Consider the following 23,903-nt stretch of genomic DNA (forward strand, 5'->3'; position numbering starts at 1 on the left):
TCACATGGTAGTTCTGTTTTTAGTTTTGTAAGGAACCCCATACTGTTTTCCATAGTGGTTGTATCAATTTACATTCCCACCAACAGTGCAGGAGGGTTCCCTTTTCACCACACCCTTTCCAGCATTTATTGTTTCTAGATTTTTTGATAATGGCCATTCTGACTGGCGTGAGGGGAAACCCCATTGTAGTCTTGATTTGCATTTCTCTAATAATTAGTCATGTTGAGCATCTTTTCATGTGCTTCTTGGTCATCTGTATGTCTTCCTTGGTGAAATGTCTATTTAGGTCTCCCACCGATCTTTTAACTGGGTTGTTTGCTTTTTTGATATTGAGGTCCATGAGCTGTTTGTATATTTTGGAGATTAATCCTTTGTCTGTTGTTTCATTTGCAAATATTTTCTCCCATTCTGAGGGTTGTCCTTTTGTCTTGTTTATGGTTTTCTTTGCTGTGCAAAAGGTTTTAAGTTTAATTAAGTCCCATTTGTTTATTTTTGTTTTTATTTCTGTTACTCTCAGAGGTGGGTCAGAAAAGATCTTGCTGTGGTTCATGTCAAACGGTGTTTTTCCTTTGTTTTCCTTTAAGAAAAGTGTCTGGTCTTACATTTAGGTCTTTAATCCATTTAGAGTTTGTGTGTGTGTGTGTGTATGGTGTTAGGTAGTGTTCTAATTTCATTCTTTTACATGTAGCTGTCCAGTTTTCCCAGCACCACTTACTAAAGAGGCTGTCTTTTCTCCATTGTATGTTCCTGCCTCCTTTGTCGTAAATTAGGTGCCCATATGTACGTGGGTTTATCTCTGGGCATTCTATCCTATACCATTGGTCTATATTTCTGTTTTTGTGCCAGTACCATACTGTCTGGATTACTGTAGCTTTGTGGTATAGTTTGAAGTCAGGGACCCTGATTCCTCCAACTCCATTTTTCTTTCTCAAGATTGCTTTGGCTATTCAGGGTCTTTTGTGTTTCCATACGAATTATAAATTTTTTTAGTCTAATTCTGTGAAGAATGCCATTGGTAGTTTGATAGGGATTGCAATGAGTCTGTAGATTGCTTTGGGTAGTAGAGTCATTTTCACAATATTGATTCTTCCAGTCAAAGAACGTGGTATATCTCTCCATCTGTTTACGTCATCTTTGATTTCTTTCATCAGTGTTTTGTAGTTTTCTGAGTACAAGTCTTTCGCCTCCTTAGGCAGGTTTATTCCTAGATATTTTATTCTTTTTGTTGCAGTGGTAAATGGGAGTGTTTCCTTAATTTCTCTTTCTGATTTTTCGTTGTTGGTGTATAGGAATGCCAGAGATTTCTGTGCATTAATTTTGTATCCTGCAACTTTACCAAAGTAATTGATTAGTTCTAGTAGTTTTCTGGTGGCATCTTTAGGATTTTCTGTGTATAGTATCATGTCATTGGCAAATAGTGACAATGTTACTTCTTCTTTTCCCATTTGTATTCCTTTTGTTTCTTTTTCTTCTCTGATTGTGGTGGCTAGGACTTCCAAAACTATGTTGAATAAGAGTGGAGAGAGTGCACATCCTTGTCTTGTTTCTGATCTTAGTGGAAATGCTTTCAGTATTCACTATTGAGTATGATGCTTGTTGTGCGTTTGTCATATATGGCCTTTATTATGTTGAGGTAGGTTCCCTCTGTGCCCATTTTCCTGGAGAGTTTTTATCATAAATGGGTGTTGAATTTTGTCAAAAGCTTTCTCTGCATCTATTGAGATGATCATATGGTTTTTGTTCCTTAATTTGTTAATGTGTTTTGTCACACTGATTGATTTCCGTATGTTGAAGAATCCTTGCATCCCTGGGATAAATCCCACTTGATCATGGTGTATGATCCTTTTAATGTTCTGTTGGATGCTGTTTGCTAGTATTTTGTTGAGAATTTTTGCATCTATGTTGATCAGTGATATTGGTCTATAATTTTCTTTCTTTGTGATATCTTTTTCTGGTTTTGGTATCAGGGTGATGGTGGCTTCGTAGAATGAATTTGGGAGTGTTTCTTCCTCTGCAATTTTTTGGAAGAGTTTGAGAAGGATCGGTGTTAGCTCTTCTCTAAATGTTTGACAGAATTCGCCTGTGAAGCCATCTGGTCCTGGACTTGTTTGTTGGAAGATTTTAAATTATGGTTTCAATTTCATTACTTGTGATAGGTCTGTTTATATTTTCTAATTCTTCCTGGTTCAGTCTTGGATAATTGTACCTTTCCAAGAATTTGTCCATTTCTTCACGGTTGTCCATTTTATTGGCATATAGTTGTTTGTAGTAGTCTCTTATAATCCTTTGTATTTCTGCAGTGTCAGTTGTGATTTCTCCTTTTTCATTTCTAATTTTATTGATTTGCATCCTCTCCCTGTTTTTCTTGATAAGTCTGGCTAAGGGTTTATCAATTTTGTTTATCTTCTCAAAGAACCAGCTTTTAGTTTTATTGATCTTTGCTATCATTTTCTTCATTTCTATTTCATTTATTTCTGCTCTGATCTTTATGATTTCTTTCCTTCTACTGACTTTGGGTTTTCTTTGTTCTTCTTTCTCTAGTTGTTTTAAGTGTAGAGTTAGATTGGGTATTTGAGATTTTTCTTGTTTCTTGAGGTGAGATTGAATTGCTATAAACTTCCCTCTTAGAACTGCTTTTGCTGTGTCCCATAAGTTTTGGGTCATCATGCTTTCATTGTCATTTGTTTCTATGTATTTTTTAAATTTCTTCTTTGAGTTCTTCAGTGATCTCTTGGTTATTTAGTAGCGCTCTGTTTAGCCTCCATGTATTTGTGTTTTTTACAGTTTTTTTCCTGTAATTGATTTCCAGTCTCAAGCGTTGTGGTCAGAAAAAATGCTTGATATGATTTCAATTTTCTTAAATTTTCCGAGGCTTGATTTGTAACCCAAGATGTGGTCTATCCTGGAGAATGTTTGGTGTGCACTGGAGAAGAAAGTGTATTCTGCCACTTTTGGGTGGAATGTTGTATAAATATCAATTAAATCTATCTGGTCTATTGTGTCATTTAAAGGTTGTGTTTCCTTATTTATTTTCTGTTTGGATGATCTGTCCATTGGTGTAAGTGGGGTGTTAAAGTCCCCTGCTCTTATTGTGTTACTGTCGATTTCCCCTTTCGTGGTTGTTAGCATTTGCCTTATGTATTGAGGTGCTTGTGTGTTGGGTACATAAACATTTATAATTGTTATATCTTCTGCTTGGATTGATCCCTTGATCATTATGTAGTGTCCTTCTTTATCTCTTGTAACAGTCTTTATTTTAAAGTCTTTTTTATCTGATACGAGTATTGCTACTCCAGCTTTCTTTTGATTTCCATTTGCCTGGAATATCTTTTTCCATCCCTTCACTTTCAGTCTGTATGTGTCCCTAGGTCTGAAGTGGGTCTCTTGTAGACAGCATATATATGGCTCTTGTTTTTGTATCCATTCAGCCAGTCTGTGTCTTTTGGTTGGAGCATTTAATCCATTTACATTCAAGGTTATTATCAACATGTATGTTCCTGTTGCCATTTTATTAATTTTTGGGGGTTTGTTTTTGTGGGTCTTTTTTTTCTCTAGTGTTTCCTGCCTAGAGAAATCCCTTTAGCATTTGTTGTAAAGCTGGTTTGGTGGTGTTGAATTCTCTTAGCTTTTGCTTGTGTGAAAAGTTTTTGACTTCTCCATCGAATCTGAATGCGGTCCTTGCTGGGTAGAGTAATCTTCGTTGTAGGTTTTTCTCTTTCATCACTTTAAGTATATCCTGCCACTCCTTTCTGGCCTGAAGCGTTTCCACTGAAAAAATCAGCTGATAACCTTATGGGGATTCCTTTGTAAGTTATTTTTTGTTTCTACCTTGCTGATATTAATATTTTTTCGTTGAATTTAATTTTTGTTAGTTTTATTAGTATGTGTCTTGGTGTGTTTTTCCTAGGGTTTATCCTGCATGGGACTCTCTGTGCTTCCTGGACTTGGGTGACTATTTCCTTTCCCATGTTAGGGAAGTTTTCAACTATAATCTCTTCAAATATTTTCTCAGACCCTTTCTTTTTCTCTTCTTCTTCTGGGACCCCTGTAATTCGAATGTTGGTGTGTTTAGTGCTGTCCCAGAGCTCTCTGAGACTGTCCTCAGTTCTTTTCAGTCTTTTTTCTTTATTCTGCTCCTCGGCAGTTATTCCCACCATCTTGTCTTCCAGCTCACTTATTCTTTCTTCTGCCTCAGTTATTCTGTTATTGATTCCTTCTAGATATTTTTCATTTCCGTTATTGTGTTGTTCATCTCTGTTTGTGTGTTCTTTAGTTCTTCTAGATCTTTGTTAAATATTTCTTGTATTTTCTCAATCCATGCCTCCATTCTATTTCCGAGAGTCTGGATCATGTTTACTAGCATTACTCTGAATTCTTTTTCAGGCAGACTGCCTATTTCCTCTTCATTTATTTGGTCTTGTAGGTTTTTACCTTGCTCCTTCATCTGTGACATATTTTTTTGCCATCTCTTTTTTTTTTCATGAGTGGGATTGTGTTCTGGTCTTACTGGATGTTTGGCGCTGAGATGAGGAGCTCCGTGTGACCTCACTCCGATGAATATTCCCTGGGGTCTGAGGTCCTCTGTTAGTCCAGTGGTTCAGACTCGGAGCTCCCACCACAGGAGCTTTGGCCCAACCCCCGGCTCGTGAACCAAGTTCCCCCAAGCCACGCAGGGTGGCAAAGAAAAGAAAAGAGAACGATAACAAAGTAAAAAATAAAATTAGACCAGGAAACTAACAGGTATGTTAGAAAGAATATAAAAATAAAAGTGTAAATGAATCAACATCCGCAAGGTACAGTATCACAATAGTAAAAAGAGGAGGAGAGAAAAGATAGATAAATTAATTAAAAGGGGGGAAAGGCCTAAGCAAGGGTGAGGTTTGGGTGGTGGGCAGGGCCTATGCTCAGGACCCACAGAGCTGGAAAAGGCCCTGGGGGCTGTGGGGGGCGGGGCTCAGGCTCAAGGAGCAGAAGGGCCCAGGCCTGCCCCCCACCCCTGGCCTCAGAGTGCGGGGACCTCTCCTGGGAGCCCAGCAGACTTCCTGCGCCCGAGTGGGTGGGGCAAACGCCCACCGCTCCTCTCCGGTCCTGGAGGGCCCCTCCCGCCTGCCTCTCCTGAACTCCCCGGCCTCAGGGGCGCCAATCCTGTCTGTCCCCCACTTCTCCCCACCCTCAGTTCTCCACGTCCTACCTGTTCACCTTGGGGTTCTTCCTGTCTCCTCGGGCGTCAGAGTCCCGCACCAGCGCCGGGAGGCGCCCTAGTTGTGGGGAGACACTAACTCCTTGTCCTCCCACAGCGCCATCTTGACTCCTCCGAGCTTACGGGTTTTATTACAACAGTTATCTTATTGTCTGGTTTTCTTACAAGCTGCCTCAAAATGTTCCAAGGACCAAGGAAGGAATTTTTTTTTTTTTGGCTAACTTAACACTTCAAGTAAAGCACAGAAGCATAGCTAGGATAGGAAGTGGTGAATGAAATGTTTATTATTTTTTAAAGTAGTCAGCCTTCACGAGGGAGAAATTACTAGTTCAGGCTAGTTCTTCTCCTCCCAAGGTGTTTATATTAGAAGCCTACTTTCTTTTGTATCTAGAGAGAGAAAATTCATAATTTTTAGGACGTCATCACCTCAGAAAAGTCTGCATTGGGATTTTGGCCACACGGAGCAGAGAAAAAATGCAGTACTCGTGAGGCAGTAACTAAGCCAGCATGCTTTATGGCTCCTTGTTATCCAGTGATGGGAGAGAGGAAACCCGTCTGAGCACAGTGTCTAGTTTCTTCTATTAAGACTCTTGCAGAGAAGGCATGCACTTGATGGAAGGGTCCTATTGCTAAACCAGTTTGAAAGCCAGTCACTTGAGCTATTGATCTCTGCCTAGAGGAGTCACACCAAAATCATCCCTAAAATGAAAGCCAGCTGCCCTGGGATGGGAGCCCACCTCACCGGCTTATCCTTCCACACCTCGCTCGGCCTGGGCTTTAAGACAAAGCTGGGGTTGGGCCCTGTGGGTCAGAGAAGACGTCTCCTTCAGTATATTCTTCACTTCTTGCTCCCTTCAAATCACAGACAGGGTAAAATTGTAGGGGGTCTTCTTTTAAATGGCTTTTCTTTTTTTATGTGTGTAAACAGGTAGAGCTCTGGCTCCCATTCCCAGTCTGAACCTTTCGGGAAGGTTCTCCCTAAGCATCAAGGCTCCATTTATCTTCTAAAGCCAGGCTCCCGATTCTCTTGAATAATCCCCCAAGAGTGAAGTCTCAACATTCCGTGCTTCTCCTCCCCTGATGGAAACCCTGAGGCCCAGCATCCCAGGAGCGGTCCGTGCAGGGTGGCCCTGATCAGTGGGGAGTGTGATTTGAACAGCCACTGGCAAGGTGGCATATTTTGGATGATGTGGGTATTGCCCACCACCCACAGTTGCTGGGAAATGCTACAGCCAACTTCTCAAAAGGAACTGCCCTGCTGATTTCTAAATAAGTTCAGTCTGGGTTGTCTGTGCCATAAGCCACGGGTTAAGCCCCACATCCTACTGCTTGCTGTGGAACTCGGTGCTGACTGAGGGGTCAGAATGGCCATCAGTAACAGGGGAAAATCCTTATAAGTGCTGTGTGATGGAGCAAGGCCTGCTGGGAGAGGGGCTGTGTAATTCTGGCTTCTACTGCCAATGCAGTGACCTTTTCATGGGCTTAATCTCGGAGTCAATTCAAGTTTCCTAGTGGCCTACCGTGAACTTTGAAGAATTCATGGGAAAGGAAGGTGGCTGCTAAAGGAAGATGAACCTCTGTTCCAGAATCTGCTGTGAGTCAGGAGCAGGAAAGTGACGGGTAAACATGCTTTTCTTGCTACAAGTAGCAACACTCAAACTTTGACTTAAATATGAAGGGAAATGTATGATCTCTCAACACAAATTTGAGGGGCAGCTGGGCTTCAGGCATGAAAATTACAGTTTCGTTCCTTCCATCTGTGGAGAGAGAATAAACCGGCCCCCTCTTTGTGAAAGGAAAGCCGCTCAGTTTCTCTAGAGGTAATGCTTACCGAGGGCTCGGGTTTGAAGGCTAGCTCTGCCTCATTGAGACTTAGCCGTCAGTAATCGTTCCTCAGGATTCACAAGGCTCCCCACCTCAGCTGAGGGCACGTCATAAAGATGACAGTCTTCCTAAGTCAGTTTAAGCATGCGGGCATTTTTTAATGCAATCCTCATTAAAAATGCCGACAGCATTTTATCTGGAGCCAGACAAGTTGATAGTAAGGTCCAGCTGGAAAATAGTATTTAACGATAATGGGAAAACCGTGACCATGAAAAACAATAAGAACAATACCTTGATACCTACCGGGAATCCTAAGAAACCCTGAAGGCTGTGTGGGCAAAGAGCCTGGCACCGGTGCAGGAGGAGAGGAGTGGCCCAGCGGAGGAGAAACCAGCGCCCGGGAAGAGAGAGTGTTAGGCTTCACGGCTGGAGCCGACGGCTCAGGGCTGCAGGTGTTGAAGCCGCTCTGCTGCACGGAGGGCTTCGTGTTCTGCTTCTTGGTTGTGTTGAAGCTCACACAGCCTAGGGCCCTCTTCCTGGCTGTTAAACTTTGCAGCCTTGTACGTTCTCTGTAAATCACACGTGTGTTTGCGTGCGTGCGTGCACACGCGCACACACACACGAGTCATCTTCACATTCACCGTATTTTCAGTGACCTTAAGAAACCGTTGGCCCACTTCTCTCTCATATACACCTGCTGGCCTTACTTAATACCACAGCTTAATGGACAGAAGAGCTGGGCTGTTATTTGTGTTCCTCCAGCGTGGCTTTGGGCTAACCGACGGCACTTTTCTCCAGCTGCACTTGTGAAACGTCCTGCGCGTGGCAGGAGTTATTTCCCTAGGTCCTTCCTTTCTTTGAACTGATCAGAACATTAGATTGGTCCTAAAATACAGAAAGAAATTTCAGCTCATAAGATAAATGGCGCATTGTCAAAAGAATTCTAAAAGACTGTATTTAAACTGGTCCTGTCAAAAGGCTTCCTTGAGAAGGGATCGTATTAATTAATGGCGTGGCTTCTTGCTGACCCTAGACCAGCAGGGTGGTTATAAACGTTGTCTGTTTGTCTTACCTGTCCTGCGGCCCCCGTAGTCCAGCCATAGGAATAACTAAATGTCCTGGGGAAAATCCTACCCACCTCGAGGAGCAGGAAAGAGGGGGAAAGCCAAGTGAGAGACGGCCCCTCCTACTCACCTCTGCCCCCTCATGCTGCAGCCCCCCTTCTCCAATCTGGGGCCAGGACCTCCCTCGCATCTTAAGGTGCCTGGTCAAGACAGAGGCACCCTTGGTGGGAGACAGGCAGCCTGCCTGAGGCCAAACAGGAGGCCTTGGTGAGCCAGACCCCCTTCTCCTTCAGCTCACGGTGAAACTCCGACTTGTGGGACTCCGACCTGCCCTCCTTGCAAGTGAGGATACACCCCCTGCAGGAGTGTGCCCGGGCTGCCTCAGCAAAGCGCCACAGACCTAGCAGTTTAAACAAAAGAACTTCATTCTCTCGCACTTCTGGAGGCTAGAAGTCAAGGTCAAGGTGTGGGCAGGGCCAGTTCCTCCTGAGGCCTCTCTCGGCACACGGACTCCATCCTCCCCGTGTCCTCACAGGGTGTCCCTCTGTGAGTGTCTTTGTCCTGATCTCCTCTTGTAAGGACACCAGTCTTATAGGATCAGGGCCCACCCATATGACCTCATTTGCCTTAATCACCTCTTCAGAGGCCCGTCTCCAAGTACAGTTAGATTCTGAGGAACTGGGTGTTAGCACTTCAACATATGAATTCTGGGGGCACATAACTCAGCCCTGACAACCCCCAAGCTCCGTTTCCAGCAGAGCCGACTGGAGAGAAGGTGGAGACGGGAAGATTGAAGTGACCATGTTAGGCCACCACTCTCAAGGCCTCCCGTGGATGTCGGGGACTCGGCACTCTTCACTCCTGTAAACAGAAGCATCCAGAATACAGCCAGAGGCAACGTCTCTGCCCAGAATACACGCAGGAAGTGTGAGCCGCTCTGCAGCCAAAGGGCACGACAAAGCAGTGCTTCCGTGCTGCTGGGACAGACCCTGCAGCAGCCAGACACGGGCCACCCGGGAAGGACACAGCCCTCGTCAGGGCTGAAGGGCTCCCGAGACCGTGCAGGCCCAGCCTGCGAGCCGCGCATGGCCCTGTCCCCTGTGTCACTCAGAGGCTGGCTGGGACAGAGGGAGCTCAATATGAAGAATTGTGCATCAGGTAGCAGAGAGCCGAAGGGGCCAAAGGCTCGTGTCGGTATCACAGAGGCAGTGACGAGAGGATCAGCTCATCTCAGGGCTGTGGGGAACAGGACGAGCTGAGAGGAGAGCCCAGGCGAGCCACCGCTGAAGCCTGCGAGGGCCGCACGATGGCTCACTATAGAGAGACCCGTGGAAAAGGGTGCTGCCCCCCGGAGCTTGGGGGGCCTCTGCAGAGCTGGGATTAAGACCTCTGAGGGGAGCTGCGGCTGGCCGGTGCTGGCATCTTCGAGGGAATCCCACGAGGCTAGGAAAAACAGCAGCGTGGAACCCACTGCTGATGGCGTCACCCCGTTGCTGCTGGGGTGAAGAAGCACGCTGTGGCGATGCCGGCAGGGCAAGAAGTCCTCCTTCCCCTCCAGTCTCGCAGCTGCTCTCCGGTCCTCCCCAGGGCAGAGCGTGACGCATGGGGGGGCTGGTAAAGCAGGAACGTCGTCCGCAGAGTCTGAGCTCCGGCCGCACAGAGCAGAGCTGCTCCTGCCACCAGCAGCGTGTTTGCAGAGTGAACAACAATTTAGAGAAGCTTATTATGAGGCGTCAGGGAGAATCTCCAGTCTATCATTTCATAGAAGATGGGAAGGGCAACACAGCACACTTCGCCGAAAGTCATGTGGTTTAGGCATTTGTGGTACAGAAGTTAACCTCAAGTATCCTTGCGTATCAGCACAAGGGGGCCGGGTCACTTTATTGACGTGATCTACAGCAGCTGAAATAAAGGGCGCAGGAGAAGGTCGTCTTAGATACCTGTTTGAGGACTTGCTAGAAATCCGCCCACTTCTCTGAGTACTTCATCCAGTAGAAGTGGTTATGACATCATGGCACAAGGAGTAGGGGCTGAGCTTTTCACGTTACCTACTGTTTATGATTCACACTGTTTACCTGATAAGACACTAGCAGTCAGAAGTAAGTGACAGTGTTTCACAAATCCTGGAATCTCACCCTGGACACCCAAGCTCAGTCACCATTCGCACCTTGTAATATTTCCTACCCAGACGTAAAGAATTCTCGGTATTGAAATAGAAGCAAAATAACTCAGTCATTGCCACTTCCTCCTTCTCGTGTTTCGTGCTCTGGGTCGCACATTTGGAGTGTGTTTTATACGACGTATGCGTTAAGTAACACCTGGGAGGTGCTGAATATATATTGAACAGCAATAGTAAAGGGGCTTACTCATCTTATGGAAATACTAGTAACCTCAGTGGGAGATTAAAATTGATATTAATAACATATGTCTCCAACGAAGTGTACAGAATCCTGGAGAAGTCAAGGAGTATTAGAAGCCACCAGACAATGTGGCACATCCTCCTAAAGCTTCACTTTAGTAAAAAGTTTGAAGGAAATAAAGCTTTTTTTAAAACAGTAAGCGTAGGTCAGACACTGAAATTATAGAGTAAGATGAAGAATTTCATGTGGACTTTCAGATAGAATAGACTTGAAAAAATTTTACCCTTGATTCTGATGTCGTATCTCCAGGTCCTCATGTCTGAGTTTATTCTTCTCTGCTGTGGGGGACTTAATGAAGTTTTGGAAGTGGGGAAGGAAACTTGAATAAGTGAACAGTTTGTATTTTAAAATATTTGTGGGTTTAGTGCTTCAAGTGATACATACAGAAAGAAGGAAAAATCTAAGGATTTTTCCAAGTAAATTCTTCAAGGAATTGCTCCAATGTGTAGATAAGATATCTGCATTTAGCACTGTCATTCACTATCAGACTTCACAAGTGGTGTAACATTTCCTTATCTGATCACATTCTTTGAATAAAAGCCATCTTTGCAGTAAATGCAAGACTAAACTTCAAAGCAAGACCACAGATGGACATAAATTTCTTATTTTTAATATCTTAATTGATACAGCTTAGTATGTACAAAATAATACATATAATAATATATATGTGTTATAATAATTCAAAGACTTATAATACATAATTTTTAAATCCATGCATTCAGAGAATCAGGAACATAGCAGACCACAAGCGGTTTTATTGTCCAAGGTCTTTTTAAAGTTTTGTATAATGGCTAGGGTTTTGTAAGATCATATAAACACTGCATCTTCATTTAATTGTCTTGCCTCATGGTTATATAAAAGTGTTAATTTGCAGAGGACTGAGGCCACCTGTTACCATTTTCCTGCTTTCTCATTAGTTACCAGTGTTGGCCTCACAGCAGGTATTTACCTACCGATGAATAATAGCAGCTATAGCCAGTTAATCAGCGATCTCCCTGCAGTGCACGTGTTTGCTGAACATGCCTTCATAGTCCTTGGGTACGAAACTATATTTAAGAATTCAACAACTTCGTGACAGTTGTGTTACTCTAATTTCATGATCTGAGGATAAAAGTCTTTGTTCAGCAACATTTGAATAAATCCCACACAAATGGGACCCATAGTAAGTAAGCAAGTTTGACAGATTCTGCGGAACTAGTAGATATTTCTGTGTTGTGAACAGTTGCTTTAAAATAGAAGGAGGTATTTGATTTGACTTTTAGATCCTGTTCCAAGTTGATGGCTTGCATTTTAGAATAAACTCGCCAATTGGAACATTTGTCTCCTCAGTAGGTTTGGTGTGTGTGTGTGTGTGTGGTTGCCATAAATAAAACCAATAAAGCCGTATTGCTTGGCCTTGCAGGTGCGGCTGTGTACTTCAGTATGTCTGGAGACAATCCTTTGTGGCCAAATATTGGGACACACACAGTAAGTATTAGGGTATACTTCCTAGGACTGCAGGATGGAATACTCGAAATGGGGGCTCTTCCCGGAAACTTGCAATTATGGTTTCCTGTTCCCCAGATGTCCCCATTGTGACTTCTTATTCATTGTTTCCTGTCTGTTCTCAACCTGCCTATATGGATTTATCTCCTCCCTCTCATCTGCCTGGTTGGACTTCCCTGGGACCAGGACAGTAAGCACGCTGGAGTGGGTTTTGTAAAGAAAGGGCACTTTGTGGGCCAAGTCCGTGGCTGTTCGGTGAGGAGTGAGGAATAGCAGATAAATTGGATAAACGGGGTCCCCAGTACTGCCTGTGGAGACTTGCGTTCCTGCCCAGAGTGCAGAAGTGAGGTGCTCAGCTCCGAGGACCACCCTGGGGAACTTGAAGGCTTGTCTCTTCCAGGTGGTGCCGGGTGGGGATGGGGAAGTAGATGGAGCTCGGGGAGACTCCCTGCCTGTGCCGGCCTCACAGTCACTGGCGCCTGGAGAAGAAGTTCTTGAAGGCGCTGTTGTAGGTCTTGTTGAAGGCCGTGTAGATCAGGGGGTTGAAGAAAGAGTTGGAGTAGCCGAGCCACAGGAAGACGCTCTTCCAGGTGGCGGGGATGTCACAGGAGCACAGGGGGCTGATGAGCTCCGTGGTGAAGAAGGGGATCCAGCAGAGCACAAACACCCCAATGAGGATGCCCACCATTAGGGCGGCTCTCTGCTCCTTCTGTTCTCTCCACGTGGCCCCTTCTGTCTGGAAGGTGACAGTGGCGTGGCGGACGGTGAACACCATCTCGGGCTGCCGAGTGGAGGCCTTCACCTGGAAAAGGTAAGCAGAGGCTTCAGGAAGAGCCGCCTCTTCACGCCTGCTGGGTCTGGGCGGGCTGAACCTAGATGCGGGTGAGCGTGAGCCCCGCACATCCACTTCAAGAGAACGTCCTCAGTTGTCCGGTGCAGGGACCGGGCAGCATGTGGGGACCACCCTCGGCTATGAAAACGTGCTGACAGAGCTGGGTGTTTGCTTACATCTTAGAAATGGAGGGAAAATAGGAACGTCTGCAATAATGCAACGACGATGGAGTCCCTGTTGCCGTCTGTTCAACAGGGAACAACAGAAGTAAGCAGGTCATGCGGTGTCTACAGTTTATGACCGCGGAACACGAGTAATCAGGAGCCCGCTAAATCCTTATCAAACCCCGTACACGCAGGACCCAGTATTCCAAAATCGAGAACTTTCTGGGTTGCTGTGAATCCCCTCTAAAAAGTTAGAATTTTCTAGAACTTTTCTTCTGGTATAAGGTTCCTACTGCTGTGCTTCCAGAACATATTCTACTGTTTGGGACAGTTCACTCACCAGGATGTTTATCTCCCTGTTTATTCTGTGTTCCGCTCCCTCCCCTGACTTTTATGGAAAACAGAGGCTCTAAACTCAGAGTCCCTCCACGTAGGTTCTCTCAAGTCCTCTGGAAGGCAGGTTCCCACTGAACTACGTTCTCCAGCTTCACACCCCTTCTCTAAAGGGGTGGAATTCCTGGGAAAGGAAGCTCTTTCCTCCATTCCAGCCCTATTTTTTAGATCTTTGGGGAACTGGAATAAGGGGTGTCTGATGATGAGGCCCCCTAAATATAAGGAAATTGCAGTGGGCTGATTTGCTAAGTGAGCAAATTAGTTGCTCCAGTCACAATGTGGGACAGTTTCTGGGTCGATCAGTCATTCACTAGTGGTGAGACTACCCTGACATTAAATCCTCTTCTTCCCAACTCCAGCCTTCTGTGACCCCCGTACGCTTGAAAAGGAGAATTACCCAGCTTGCGCCCCAGCAGCTTCCCTATCGTATAGAGTAAGTGAGCTGAAAATAGGAACACTATAGTTAAGGGAATGTTAGCTCATGTATGAATTACTAAATTTATGCGATAGCCTTCCTGTCATCTGTTTGAAAAACAGTGAAACTCCAAGCATTATACAATTAAACAGAAGATCGTGAATATTGAAACAAATAGTTCCTTTTTCTGCAACCCTTAAAAGCACATATAAAATAAGAAGTGAAAATTTCTCTCTCCCAGTCTCACCCCTGGATGGAACCATAGTTACCTTTCTTATTTATTAGTGTGTATCTGGGAATGCATTTCATGGAGTTAATTTATAGAAATGCAAACACAGTTTTAGTTTCAATTTTCAGCATAAAGAAAATAGGGAAAACTACCCATTTCCTTAATAAAACTCAATCCCAAAATGGCATCAAGGCAGCCATTTCCCAAAGATGGCAATGGAAGAATAATTCTGGTTCTGACTCTTAAATCCCTAAGAAATTCTCCTTCCTTTCAGACCTTTTCGCTGCTAAGACTGGCCACTCAGGGTTGTGACGCCATTGTGACCACCCGTTAATTCTCTATAGCACACCTGGTGTAAAAGCGGAACATTTAAACCAGACTCAAAGGCCCTGGGGTAACAGTAGAAATAAATACAGCAACACATAACTAGATATTCTGGCTTTTGAGCTATGACACACTCTAGGGAATCTCTCCACCCCTCCCGTCCCCGCTCCCTGTCTGCCTTCCCTGTGGTCAGTGCCTTTTCAGGTTGACTCCAGAAGCCCACGCTTAGTCCTTCAGATACTCAAATTCCAGTGGCAAGACACAGTGAGCCCCACGATTGGACTACCAGTGTATGACCAGTCTTCTATGAAGGGTGAGATACACCCCCAGTGCTACATGTTCTATTAGTAGGAGTTTGCTCTTGCATAATGGAAAAAGCTGCAAAGTTTCCATTCTGAGGAGCCGTCTTCTCTCCTAATGATTGACACTGAGAATGTCTGCCTCTTTTGAGACTCTGCTGGTACCTTCAGACACAGTCCTGACCTGTATCCAAAGGGGCTGCCGTATCAGAATGTAGCACAGTACCTCATCATTCGCCCGAGAGACACAGGATCACAGGGTTGTTTGCTTTCCAGGTGTAGCGTAGGATATGAATATTTCTATAGCCCAAGTATTATAAGACAGTTTTATGGAAACCCATCACTTCCAATCTTGGTCCTCGTAAGGGAATGTTAAGTGCCGTTAAGTGTGGGCCTGCTTGTGTGGGTATTTGGCAGCTGTACTATGAAATCCTGGATTCTTCCAGTATAAAGTACCCGGGTTCTTATGAGCTGTTGCCAAACATAGCATGCATTCATTGTATCTACAAGAATTTTCCACTGTGTGATAGTTCTAATGTTGCATAAGTGTACTCTTGAAGACTTCCCAGTTACTTTATTCCTAAGCTTGTCTTCAGGATGATTTCTCTCTGTCAGTAGGACCCACAGGCATTCTACCCACCGTCCTTTTCACTGAGTTCTTAGCACAACACTCTGGGAGCACATTCGCGGGGCCCCTTTCCAGCAGAGAATCTAAATTCATTTTTAACAGTTCTTTTAATGTTCCATGGGGTCTTCTCCCACTTCTTAGAATTCTATTTTGAATTCCAATTAAACTTTTTTTCCTAAATACATTGTTTTTATGGTTTGCTTTGAGTAAGGAATTTTCATAGGTTAGAGAACTCCATGTTTCTCAGAAAAGCACGCTCTCTAAGACCGTGGTGAGAAATGTTGAGCATTTTATGGGTCCCTCTCTTGTGTGTGTGGCATTCAATACCAGCTCCCTCGGTGAGAGTGTCATTGGTCTGAAGTGGCTCTTCCGGGACAGCAGAGGCTCAGCTGCGGGGAGGGGCTTTGCCGTTGGGGAGTTTCGGGCTCCCGATGCTGGCAGGTGGTTGATTTGGCTGCTCACCCTATGGCTCTCTGACTTACAGACTCCTTAGCTCTTTGCTCATCGACGACTGCAATAAGGCACTTAATCAAGTCTGGAGAATAGACTCTATTGATTACTCTGTCAATTACTCATCATGGTCATTAGTAGATTCACAGAAAGAGGTAACGGGGCAAAAAAAGGTGAACATTCAAGCCGAATTGCACCTTTCCCATCTATCTTTGAAGTGCTATATCATTTAAAGCACAAACCTCACAATTTAAGATTCACATGAAAAAATTTTCTAAGTGAACACTTAGCCTCACATCTCCAAATAAGCGAATTTTGGGGGGAACATGTACCTATGAGTTAGACTTCTCATTCTTCCAAAATGGTTATGTGTTAAATAACTATTTACTGGTTAATCATAAATCTAGCATGTTCTTTTATTTCCTCAAACTATTCTGCTTCACCTCCCTATTAATATCGCAGATAATCACTAGATTATCATCAGTAGTGCGTATTGAAATTAAGGGGTGAAGACTCTTACCTTGGAAGTGTGGCTTCAGGTGATTTGCAGGTGAGATCAGGTCACTGTCACGATGTAAGATGCACTGATGATTCAGGATGTTCAAGCTAGAAATGATCTTACCCATTTAAGGAGGGCTCCACGAGGGGCAGAATAAGAACATCCCCACAAACTTAGCAAAAGACCAACTATTCTGTAGCTGTGGCAACAAAGAGCCTTGCTACTTGCTTAAACCCCTTCAGTGGATCAAGGACAATGCAGCTCTGTGAATATACACCTGCAAACCAACCAGTCGGTGTCAGCCCTCACTTCTGAACGTCAGCCAGTTAGGGCAGGACTCACCCCAATTAAGTGCATCTCTGAGCTGCAGTCAACCAACAGCAGTCTCACGCAGTAACCCCACTCTGGGGGTGTCAGCTCACTGCTCCCCTCCATGTCCTCCAGTCCCTGAACTCAACGCTGTCCCCAGTCCCCGTAGATGATGGGCATTCTGCTCTGTCAGACGGTGCCTGACAAGTGTAGCTTTCTCTTACTATATAGTAAGGAGTATTTTTATTTCAGATACTGTGTGGTGGTTGTATCATCCTGGGACATTCTAGAGAGTCTACCGAGATCATGTTGTGGATCCTCCCCAGGATCCTCGGACTGCAGGTGCATTCACTGTACCCCCGACTCCAGCTGTCTTTGGATCTGCAGATGCACATCATTCTCGGTGAGCTGAGTTCCAGCCAGCTCCACCGGGCTCTTCTCACTCTGTGTGTTTTGTTATACAAGGATTGTAACCAAGTGTCTTTGAATAAGATCATTCAGCTTAGGTCTTTGTATCAAGTAACTAGACCTTTGTTTGAGAGGTGCACCATTTGGTAATTGACTTATGTTTTTTGTGTAAGGGTATTAGATCTCTTGTCTTGGAGGTATACCATTTAGTGAAAATTTTTATGACATAACCTACTTACTATATTGTTGTTTTCTTTGTTTTTGCTGTTGTTTGTCTAAATATGCAAAGCCTTGTTTTCATAGGTTGGTTGGTTGGTTTTTTGTGCTGGAATACCTTTTTTTTTTCTGTTGAATATAAAAAGGATTGTTCTGTAAGGCATTGGCTTGATAAGCTCTAATCCATTCCAAGGCAGATCTGAAGGCTAATGATTTGGGGACTGTTAGACTTATGACCAATTTGTGAAAAAGCAATCGATCAAACTTTGCTTTGGGTTCTTCACAAAACTTAAGTGAGGGCACTTGCTATCTTGTCAATTTATGAAAAAAAATGTCACCTTGTCTAGTTGGTATTCCAGCTCATTGGATTGGTGGTCATATGGCCCCCTCTTGGCCTGTGGTGAAGGATTTGAGACACCATTCACAAGCACAAACTGTTGGCCAACTGTAGTGGCCTTTTTCTTGTGTGTCATGGTTTGTCTAAGTCAAAGTCGCAAGCTTCTCCTTTGTGAACTTCTATTTCCTATTTTAAATTGCACTATAATGCTAATTCTTGCATTTCTCTTGATAAATGTGAAAGAAAATTTTTTTACTTAATGAGGAATTTCTGAAAGTCAAAATCAATAAATTAACATATTTAAGATCAACTCTAGAAAAATTAGAAGACAAACACTAAACAGTTGAGAGTCAGCTTCTTTACTTCTGCTAAGACCTTAAAACAAAATTCTAACTCTAAGTTAGTCTCAAAGATTTTGTAACTTTCCAAAACCTCCCCACCTTGCACATCTACATCTCCCATCTACATTTCTACTCAGCTTTACCTGACCTCCTAAATGAACTATCCTTTCTCCAGGGATTTTCTCAGGAAAAACAAAATCACATTGTAAAATTGCCAGACAAGAAGTCAAATCTATAGAATTTCAGTTAAAACCTTGGTCTAGAGCTAAGATATAGGCTATAATTAAGAATTTTTCTAAACTTCAGGGAGAAGGGCAAAAAATTGCTGTAGAATTTAGACTTCCTCTCCCGTTGCGGAGCACAGGCTCCGGACGCGCAGGCTCAGCGGCCACGGCCCACGGGCCCAGCCGCTCCGCGGCATGTGGGATCTTCCTGGACCGGGGCACGAACCCGTGTCCCCTGCATCGGCAGGCGGACTCCCAACCACTGCGCCACCAGGGAAGCCCGAATTTAGACTTTTTTTAAGAGTATTGAACAAAATTCTTATTGTCCTGGACTACAGATCAGCAGCAACTAGTTAATTAAAATCTCCCTCAGATGAGGAAAAGTATTTAAAACTAGAAGGATAGAAAAGAGAAGAGCTGTATAACCCAGCTGTGGAAATTTAAAATATAAAATACATAAAGCAAGTTCAGAAGGCTTTTTTTAAGAGAAGATTAAATAAGGATTCAAAATTATAAACTGAGTATAGAAAATAGACTTCAGAAAACTTTCAAGCAGTATTCTGATGTAAACCCAACAGCTGAAGTATAATCTTGTCCTGTCTTTCTATAAATGGGCTCAAACCTGAATTAGGGAATTTAATAAGAAAAAATAAATTTAAATGTGAAATTGCCAATTTAGAAAATATCCAATATGGGGCTAGACATTGCCATATATCCTTAGAAAGTAAATAATACAAGATATGGCTCTCTAGATAAAACATTCAAAAGCACTTCTGTTTTCAAAGATTTGGGAGCCTAGACAAGAACACCTGTAAATATTGTCAGCAGAAGAATCTTTGAAAGAATCAATGTCCCCTATTGGCTAAAGATCAAAATGACAACTATCTAAAATCTGTCCAGTGAAGTCACTCCAAGGCAGATATTATCACCCAACAACTTCCTGTCCTTCTAAACTTCTAAGGGGAATTGCCTATAATTACAGATGTACAACAGTACAGCTTTCTTGTTTATATGGGTGTCACCATAACTACCATTATCCCCACAATTATAAAACAATAGCTCCTTCAGCCTAAAATTTTAAAGCCATCTGAAAAGGAAACATGCAAATCAACTTGTAATAAGTTTTAAAAAATTGAAAACAATGATTGGTTGTACAGATGCTGAAATAAGACCATGAGAGACAGATTTATGGTGTGGCTATTTGAAGGGCTTAAGGGAAAGTAAACCTTAGTTAATACAAAAATTCAAGCAATGAAAATCTTTAACAATCCTGTGTGCCAACTTGTAACTGATATTTCAGAATCATTATCAGAATACTTTAGTTTCTGTAACACAACTGCAAATTTAATAAGTAGAACCCGCTTCCAGATAAAGTGTACTGCTGTCCTTACACATTATGAGATTATAGCTGGTCTGTACATGAAAATGTGTACACTGTATATAATTCAAGACATTACTGAAGAAATAGCAATGATCCTGGAGTCCTTATGGACAAAAGACACCACAGACAGAAAGATTAATTAGACCAGAATGCATGAGAGTCCAGATTGATTCTTCCTAGGTTATCATGAATGTGCCTTTTTGTACCAATGTGAAAAGGCTGGGCCGTACTCCAGGTGGATTAATTCAACCACATGACACCTGTCTAAGAACTATTGCCTACTGAAGCCCACCCCTTAATTCAGTAATTAAGGCTTTGATTCCTTGCCTCAGAGAAATTACAGGCATCAATTAAACTAGTGTCAGCACATCTTCAGAACTTATATTAAGCCTTTGAATCTTATGTTATCATATGTAGTAAATCCCCATTACTAACTGAAACCAGCCAACATTTTTCTACTGATCGGTTCACTGTGATTCAGTATCTGTTGTCCAGAGCTTTAAAGGCTTCTGCACAGCGCTGTTCTGACAGACGGGTATGTTGATTGCTGTGCAGTCTGAACATCAGGCCTCCACAGATGAAACTTCATCTTCAAGGAGGAGCAACAACAGTGGTGGCGATCTGGACAGTCCTCGATGGTCTCTCTTGAAGCTTTGGCTGAATGAGGACCCAGATCAGGGGGATGAAAACTAAACTTAGGGCGAGTCTGCATGTTCTGCAGCCTGGGTCCAGTCTTGAACGTACTCTGTCGGTCAAGGGCAGTTCCTCTCAGGGGACTTGGTCTTGCAAGCCGTGCCAGTCCCTCACTTCTGAAATTCAGGCATCCACGGACGGACTCACTCCAATAAACTCCCACTGGAGTAACGCCCAACAAACAAAGCTGCTCATACAGACGATGTCAACCCACTCAGACCTCGAAAGTGCCGCAGTCCCTTACACTGGCAAGGCACAAATCCAGCTCTGTCTTCACGTCAGCTCTTCAGTAGTGGTTTCATCAGACTTTGTCAAGGGTGCAAGGCCTGCCTCTCTTGTGTTTCCTGTTTTCATCTTGGTATCTGACAAGGGTTAGGCTTTCAGTATGTATTTGAATAAAACTCTGAAGATACAGAACAGGGAAGAAGCGTTGTGTTTCCCTAGGTAACATAGCTAGTTGGTGGTAAAACTGTATTTAGAAACGTTGGCACCTGCTACCACCGAGAAGTCAGGAAGCCTGGTTTTTAATTAACCCTTCACAGTAACATGAGGACAGAGGCAGTGCCGCATTTTATGCAGAGCCCTGGATCACTTAGAGGCTTTGCAAAGCCAAGGGACCCATTTTTGAAAGTTATCCGGCAGAGAAGGAACATGAAACAATGCTTTGCTTCTGCTCTCTCCAAAGCTGAGCAGTGAAAACCCCTCTTCCTTCCACACTAAGCCCTCTGAGACAGAAGTATAATTGCTTTTCCCTTCTAAAGCTGTTTGGTATTAATTATAAATTGTGTTTACCTGGATAAGCTCCCTGGCAGAAGAGGATCTGTGTAAGGAGGGCCTTGGTGGGCAGCCAGCCTCCTGTTCCTGACCTGGAATCGGGGTGGATGCACACACACACGGGCATTCCAGGCAGTTTGGCAGCACTCTTACCCATCAGCACTCTGTGTCCAGTTTAGAAATCTAACAGGTCAGGGTTTCCCAAATTTGGCACTATTAACATTTTGGTCTGAATAGTTCTTTGTTGTTCAGGGTGTCCTGTGTGTTGTACCACGTTTAGCAGCATCCCTGCTCTCTACACGCTAGATGCCGTTAGTACCCTGTCCCCAAGTCTTGGTAATCAAAAACATCTCCAGACATTCCAGATGTTCCATGGGGTAGGGGAGGGTAATTTGGGTGAGACTTTTGTTCTAGATAAAAGGACAGGTGCCCTCTGACCCCTTTTTCCTTCTTGTTTCTAGAATGATGCCCTCCCCTTTCTCCCATACCTACACCTCTGGTTCCTCTAAGTTTGACTGACTGGTTATACTTGGAATTAGCTACTGACTCGAAAAATACAATCATATTGCAATGTTCACAATGCATGTCTCTCTCACTAGACCAGACTCTTCATAGGCAAAGATGATGTCTTTATCATTCCTTGACCCCTTGCAGCAAGCCTGTAGTATGTGCTCAGTGTGCTTAATTGAATTTCCTTTGTTGTCCCAGAACCAGGAACAGAAATGGGTGCTGCATAGTATTCTGATCTAACGTAAATGTGTGAAGCAGGTTCAAGGGATCACCCTTGGCAATGAGTGCGGTAGGGGGTGGGCAGCCTGCACAGCCGGTGGATTCATGTGAACTCTTATGGTCCCTGAATCTTGAATCATAGGGTCAGATTACCAAGAGTGAACAAAAAGCAGGAAAGCGTGGATGCAGAGAAGATGAGAAAAGAGCCCTCACGGGTGCTGTAGCAGTTGCCGTACCTTAAATGCCACTTGTAAAGAGCTGGGGAAGTGTCTGCCTTAGCGTTTTAATTTCCTCCTGCAGCTTTACTCATGTCCCGGGAGGCAAGCAAGTGGTCCTCAGCTGCACGGACAGTCTGATCAGGGGTGGGGACAGGCCCAGAAAGCAGCACCACAGGCAGTGGGTGCATATAACAAGGGCAGAGGCTCTGAGACAGGTGTAAACAGTATCTTTAACCTTGCGTGAGGACAGGAGGATGCTGGGCATGACAGTAACCCAGGAGATACCACACTTCGCAAAATTAATTGGCAAAGAGAAAATAGACTGGGTTGGAACACTAACCTGCTTTGCCTGATGTATGGCAGTCTTCCTGCCAAGTCAGATGACCGTCCCTCCCCTCCCACCTCCTCAAACACCCCCCACTGTAAATGCAGGAAGCTGCACTTTTCTCTAGTGCAGCCCCAGACACCAACTTCCTCAGGCGTTCTAAAGGATGTTATAGATCCATAGAATTTTCAAGCCTAGTGGGACCCTGTAGAATTATGTAGTCCAGATCCCTCGTTTTATATATAGGGAAAGAACCCATGAGAGATGACCTGCTCTGTGAATCTGAGCATGTCAGAGCAGAGTCTGTGATGCTTGCTTTCTCTCTCCCAGTCTACCTCGGTCCCTTCCCCACCAGCCCCCACCAAAATACTAAGAAGTCCCACTTTCTACGGATGTGTGGGGAGATGTGCTGGGGATGAGGCCTGTGCAAATGCAAGCAAAGTTTTTTAAGGATCACGTTAACACCCACCTCCACAGCTTCGGAAACGGGGGAGACGCTGTTGGCCTTCCAGGGGCCCACGCGGAACTTGGCCGCCTTGTAGATCTTCCAGTATACGAAGAGCACCACGCAGAGCGGCAGGTAGAAGGCGCCCACGGTGGAGAACACGGTGTAGGAGGGCTCGCGGCTCACCTGGCACTCCTCGCTGCCCTCAGAGTAGGTCTCTCCCCAGCCGAAGAGCAGCGGGGCTAGGGAGATGACTGCGGAGAGCGTCCAGGTGAGCGTGATCATTACGTTGGAGATGCGCTTGCGGGCACGGAGCGTGTATTCCAGGTGACGGGTGATGGACCAGTAGCGGTCCAGCGCGATGGCCGTCACATTCCAGATGCTGGCCGTGCAGCAGAGCACGTCGCATGCGATCCAAAGCTGGCACAGCCGCCGGCCCAACTGCCAGCGGCGCCCGGACAGCTCGTGCACCAGGCTCAGCGGCATGACCAGAGCAGCCACCAGCACGTCCGAAATGGCCATGGATGCCACCAGGTTGTGCGGAACGCGATGGAACGTGCGCACGCGGAGAATGGTCGCCAGCACCAGCAGGTTCCAGGCGAGCGTCGCGGCCACCAGGAAGCCCAGCAAGGTGAGGACGAGCACGCCGAAGACGGAGACCAGGGGCAGACTGGCGCGCGAGTCTTCGGCGTCGAAGCTGCGGTTGGTCTCCAGAGGGGCGGGGGTGGGGAGGATAAAGTGGGTGAGGTTCGGCGGCAGATCCATGTCTGGGCCAGGAGACGGGCTCGCCGGTGTGCGGAGAAGGGGCGCTCGGGAGGAGGGGTGGTGACCACTGTGTCGGAAGCCACTCCGGATGTTTGTCACCTCTGGCCAGTGGCAGGGTTTCTGGAGAGTGTCTTGGAGTTTGCCCCGACCCCCCGCCAGCGAGCCTCCGTGGGAGACGGTGTGTCGGAGAGGAGAGGAGGGCGCTGGGCTGCGAGCCGCGGCGGGTCTGAATCCCTCAGGCGCTGGGAGAGCAGAGGCGAGGGGCTGTGTCTCGCAGCCGGGGCCCGTCTAAGCTGTCACATGACCAGGGCTCTTCGCCTCGGCGGAGACAGCAGTCTAGTCGCCCAGAGTCGGGCATGTCCCAAGTGGAGGAGGAGCTGGGCGCCCCCGGAGCGTGTGGGCGCCGAGAGACGGGCTGGTGCGTCAGAGCGGCAGTTCTCGCCGCGCGGCCTCCCTTCCCGCCCCTCTCGCCCGCGGCGGCAGCGGGCTGCAACCTCAGCTCCGTGCTGGGG

General features: G+C 45.2%; 1 protein-coding gene across 1 annotated transcript; it reads right to left on the reverse strand.

The window, feature by feature from the left end:
• Positions 1-12,462: 12,462 nt before the first annotated feature.
• HTR5A (5-hydroxytryptamine receptor 5A) lies at positions 12,463-23,391 on the reverse strand (the record flags this gene model as incomplete). The annotated part of the gene is made up of 2 exons (XM_082662527.1): positions 12,463-12,795; positions 22,651-23,391. The coding sequence occupies 2 exons, from the start codon at positions 23,389-23,391 to the stop codon at positions 12,463-12,465; spliced, it is 1,074 nt and encodes a 357-aa protein (XP_082518653.1).
• Positions 23,392-23,903: the final 512 nt, after the last annotated feature.

Source organism: Grampus griseus, assembly GCF_964374135.1.
Source record: "Grampus griseus genome assembly, chromosome: 9".
NCBI classification, from domain to species: Eukaryota; Metazoa; Chordata; class Mammalia; order Artiodactyla; family Delphinidae; genus Grampus; species Grampus griseus.